The sequence below is a fragment of the Dromaius novaehollandiae genome, chromosome 6 (genome assembly GCF_036370855.1).
Source record: "Dromaius novaehollandiae isolate bDroNov1 chromosome 6, bDroNov1.hap1, whole genome shotgun sequence".
Classification (NCBI taxonomy): Eukaryota; Metazoa; Chordata; class Aves; order Casuariiformes; family Dromaiidae; genus Dromaius; species Dromaius novaehollandiae.
In genome coordinates, this window is record NC_088103.1 from 29,438,441 (window position 1) to 29,443,615 (window position 5,175).

Sequence of the window (5,175 nt, forward strand, 5' to 3'; positions counted from 1 at the left end):
TTTGTGAGATAAAATGATACAACTCACAAGGTTAATACCTTTGAGAACCTGAGCCGGTTGGATTTCATCTTACCTCAGGCCAAAGTCAGCTGCTGACCTGACCCCCCATACCATGCCATAGCCACATTTAGCAGCGCCCAGTAGTACAGCACAAGCTTGTACTTGATATCACAACTGAAGTTGTTCAAAGAAGTTAATGAAATTGACTCATCAAGAACCAGGTGTATCAAAATAATTTATTCTTAAAATGACTACTTTACACAGAACAGCAAGTGTTACATAGGAAAAAGTGCAATTAGTGGAAGAGGCTTATTTCACCTTCATGTTTATCTTTTCATTGCATTGCAAGTACTTTCAGACTCAGAATATTATACTTCTTAGCAATGAGCAAAAATGTGGCTTGCATTTTGATGTTAACACCATCTCTGTATAGCTAAGTGAAGGTATGCCAGTATTCACACCTACTGAATATGTATTGGACAGTCTCCCAAATGAATCTTATAAGAAACAGATTATCTTTACAGTTTTATAGTTCAGAAAGCTAAACTATAAGCATACATATACAAAATATACATTAGTTTACCTCAGTCTAAAAATAAAAACCCAGAATTTCAACTTAAAAAAATGAGGTATGATAAAATAGAGCAGTTCCTATTTATGTGCAAGCCTATATTCTTTCTAGAAAAGCTAGTGGCAACCCTGCTCTTTTTAAAGAAACTAGCTTTTACCAAATATAGTTAATTCACTGTCTTCAATATGAAGGACCTTGCCTATGTTATACAGTTTTGAAAAGTTATCACCAACTTTGCAATAGAGAGCAGGATAGTCAACCATCAGACATTGTAAGATTAGATCAGGTGAGTAGTCAAATCATGTAATGCTACTACAGACTAGGACATCTACAAGTCACTTGGTCTGCTTTGTAGACTAGCTATGGCTCCAGCTATTACTTTTAGCATTTAGGGACTTTAAGGCACATTTTTCTTTCAACATTAAAAAGTAACTATCTGCCTGTTAAGTGAGTAGGATGATGAAGGTAAAAGCCAAGGTTAGACTTGTTCTCAAATGCAAGATACTTATTCACAAGGCAGATGTAGACACAGATGTCCTCCCAAAGCAGTGGTCATTTTCACCACTCATTTATTTTGCATTGTTTTCTGTGTTCTCATTTTTAACACAGAATTTTCTGATACTTCTAGAAGACCAGCTTTGGAAAGAAAAATAAAAAGTTGTGCATCTCTACACACCTTGCCTCTTCCCCTTCTCCCACTTCTCCATTATCGTCCGAGTTTTTTAACCTGTACCGAAGCCACAACACCTAGCCATGCACTCCTACCTGCCTCTGCTACAAGCATGTATAGGGTCTGCAGTGAGCCCCCATCCTGACAGCATTACCTCATCTCTACCATGCTCCTACCAGGCACAAAACAAATTGTGGCATTCTGTTCATGTACCCTCTTGCACACACATGCAGTTGCTACAGCTTGCAAAGATGCCATCATCTCTTGTACTTCCTCACATTCTTGTCTAGTGACTGAGGAAAATGAATAGCAGAAAGAAAGCAGCATATATTTAAGATACAGGCATGCTATTTCTATGGTAGGTGGCAGACATGGGCTTTATCTTGCTTTCCTTTCTTTCCAAGGATAAGTTTTGGTTAAGAACTTTAATAATGTAACATGGTTAATGAGTCCCACATACTAGTGAACTTGGATTTGTAGAGACAGTCAAAGCCTGCCAGGTGGTTTTGTTATATTGTATGTGAACCAGGAAACTAACACTGTTCTGTTGCCAAACAGAAGGACACTTCCTAGCTAGTATCTATCACCAATGTGGTGATGAATTTTCAATCCCTCCCAAGCTCTGCCACTGGGGGAAGAGACCACTGGACATCCTCGGACTGCCTAATTGATCAGGCTCGCTCTCTTGCACTTTGCTTGGAGCCTGAAGATCTATACAGTCTTCCCTGGCAGATGGTATTTGAACACCATCAGGTTTCCACTCTGCATGGAGAATCTTGTAATTCTGACCCTCATTATTGTCCCAGAAGATGTGTTCTCCACTTTGGTAAGAAATGCAAAACTCAATCTTCTCTTGAGAAGAAATGGCAGGAGGCAGGTCAATGGTAAACGAGAAGGTGTCGTTGTCAGAATCGCCATAAACATTGTTCATGTATATGCACTCAACGTCCGTGTAAGTCTTCCAGGTATCAAAGGTAATTCGAACCTGAACCTTTTTCTCAAAGCTTACGTTTTTCACTTTGACGGTCCCCGACAGTATCTTCTCTTGGAGGGTGCAGTTCTCCAGGCAGACAAAGTTCTTCTGCAGGCGGTTCCGGAAGTCCAGGTAGTCGGCTGAGGGCCGAGGGAAACCCAGAATCAAGTTTTTCTCCTCATGCAGCTTTAAGCCAGACGTGATGTTCTCAAGGCCTAGCAAGTCAAACTGCAGGTCCCACACGGGGTGTTCCTGAAACTCGGAGAAGGTGTGTATGGCTGTCAGGGACAGCCCCTTCGAGTCCGCGAACACAACTCGCTTCTTGGTTCGGGCTGACGGGCGGTTCCAGTCGCTCTTTTGTGCCTCAGAGTCACGTTTCACATTGAGGCATGGGCGGAGAGGTTTGAACCTGTTAACAAAGTTGTTCCTTTGACAGTCCTCAAGGGGGCTGAGGAAGCTCTTCAGCGGCGGTGAATGGGCTAAGCAAATTCTCATGGCCACGTCCACAGGCATGATGGGGCTTGGCAGGGGTCTCGGATCCAAGATCTGTATCATTCTGAAATGAGCAGAGACAGCAAGTTACATTGCCTGCTACGTCAGGGAAGGTGTCTCTTAGGAATGCATTTTTGCTTCATTTGCCATCTTAATTATTCATGGCCTGCTCTTTACACAGCTTTAAGTAACACGGACTAAATTAAAATTGCCTGCCAGTCAGTTCAAGCTAAGGAAGTAGGATGAGAATATTCAGCTATTTCTTGCAGATTCTGAACTCTTTCCATTCATATGTAGTCTCATTTGCTTTTCCAAACCTCTAAGAAAAATGAATTTTAGTGGCATCTAATTAAATATATTCATTTTCTTGAAAATACAGGTAAAGAAAACATTCTAGTAGACCAGTGCAGACAATTAAAGTGCTCATCTACTTTAAAGTTTCCCTTGTAGAGACTGAACCAGGTCTTAAAATTCATGCAAGCTGGATCAAGCTGCTTCATCTGTGAAGAGAGAGAACTTGCTTAACACAGTGCTATCAGTCCCATCATGCACCCTCAAACAGGACAGCACTGCACTATGGTCCTGAACAATCATGAACACACTTATTAGGCAGCCTGGTTTTGGTTAGTTCAGATGAGCAAAAATGCTAAGGCTTCTCTAAAAGTATTCTCTATGAGCTATTAACCCAGGTCTAGGTAACAGAGCTATCTTGCACTGTTAACTTTGACTGAATAGGAAAAAAAGGGGGGGAGGGGGAGGAGAAAGGAATGCATTTTCATGTTGTTATGCTTCAAGAACTAGCTTAAAATATATCTTTCTGTAATCCCCAAAGTCCATGCCTAAAGCCTACTGCAAGTCTTCAATAAGAATGCTATGGCCTGATTGGTTCCTAAGCCTTCCTAGGAGATGATGAAAATCAGTTATTACACAAAAACCTGGTCCATTTCAAGCCAGTTTGCATTTGTATTTGTGGAAGTGAGCTTCAACTGCAGTACCTCTCCTCTGAGAATGATGCAGCCCTTGCTGGAAATACAGATTTTTTTTTTTTTTTTTTTTTTTGTTGAGTCATGGGAAGCAAGGACACTTGCTTTGTCACTTAAAAATAAATAAATAACTTTCTCCTTCCCGCTGTTCTCAGGGGTATTCCAGAGCACCGCCAAAAAATAAGAAAACCCTGCAGTAACCTCGCAGGTTTTTTTTCCCCTTGCCTTTTTATTATGGCAGCATTTGCCATAATGGGCAGGATTCAGAGAGCAGCAGCAAGTTAGTCAAGGCTCGTTCTGCTTTATCGGGAACGCAGCTAGAGCTCCACAGCCGCTCTGCCTGCCCCGCCGCTGCCGGGCAGCCGGGCGAGGGGCGAGCGGCCGCTCTCAGTCCCAGGAATGACGCAGCTTCTTTGCCCCCCTCTTCCCCCCCGGGGACCGGCAGGGAGGCGAGCGGCCGGCCGCCGCGGCCCGGCGCTTACCTGCCGCAGTGCATGGGGCAGCGCCGGGCGCCGTGCAGGGACCGAGGCACCGACCGCGGGCGCCGGCTGTCGCCGCGGGGCCGCTCCGCGCACCGCCCGCCCGCGCCGCCGCCGCCTTTATGGGGCGCTGCCCGCCGCCGCGGCCAATGGGCGCGGTGCGGCCCGGCCCGGCCCGGCCCGGCCCGCCCGGGGGCGTGGCGAGGTCCGACCCGGCCCGGCGCGGGGCGCCGGCGGCCGCTGCCGCTTCACGTGTCCGTCGCGTGGGGCCGCCGGGCCGGGGGCGGCGGGGAGCGCAGCGCCGAGCGCTCCGCCCCGGGAGAAACGCTTTTTCTTTTTTTCTTTTCTTTTCCGTTTTTTTTTCACGTTTTTCTACTTTGTTCCCCCACGTTCTTTTTCCTTCCGGCCTGCTTTCTTCGCTTCTCTCCCGCTTTTCTCCCTCGTGGGGCGAGGCGAGGGCAGGAGCTGGCAGGCCGGCTGCAGGCCGGGAGGAGGTGCGTGCACAGCGGGCTCTCGCTGTTGGCAGCCCTCCCGCCTGGCAAGCGCAGCGATGCCGCGCAGGGCGCCTCCGCCAGGCCCCGGCACCAAGCAGCAGGGCTCTGCGCTGCAGCACCGAGTGAAGCAGCGGCTGTGCAGGGCCGCGCACACCCTCCCGCACCACGCACACCTCCCACACCACGCACACCTCCCCACACCACGCACACCCTCCCACACCACGCACACCCCCCACACCACGCACACCCCCCACACCACGCACACCTCCCCACACCACGCACACCCTCCCGCACCACGCACACCTCCCACACCACGCACACCCCCCACACCACGCACACCCCCCGCACCACGCACACCTCCCCACACCACGCACACCCTCCCGCACCACGCACACCCCCCACACCACGCACACCCCCCACACCACGCACACCTCCCCACACCACGCACACCCTCCCACACCACGCACACCTCCCCACACCACGCACACCCTCCCACACCACGCACACCCCCCA

General features: G+C 48.6%; 1 protein-coding gene across 1 annotated transcript; it reads right to left on the bottom strand.

Annotated features, from left to right (window-relative positions):
* Positions 1 to 222: 222 nt before the first annotated feature.
* Positions 223 to 4,309, bottom strand: PPP1R3C (protein phosphatase 1 regulatory subunit 3C). The gene is made up of 2 exons (XM_026094195.2): positions 4,172 to 4,309; positions 223 to 2,770 (listed from the first exon to the last, which is right to left on the bottom strand). The coding sequence occupies exons 1-2, from the start codon at positions 4,183 to 4,185 to the stop codon at positions 1,825 to 1,827; spliced, it is 960 nt and encodes a 319-aa protein (XP_025949980.1). The 5' UTR covers positions 4,186 to 4,309; the 3' UTR covers positions 223 to 1,824.
* Between the last annotated feature and the right edge of the window lie 866 nt (positions 4,310 to 5,175).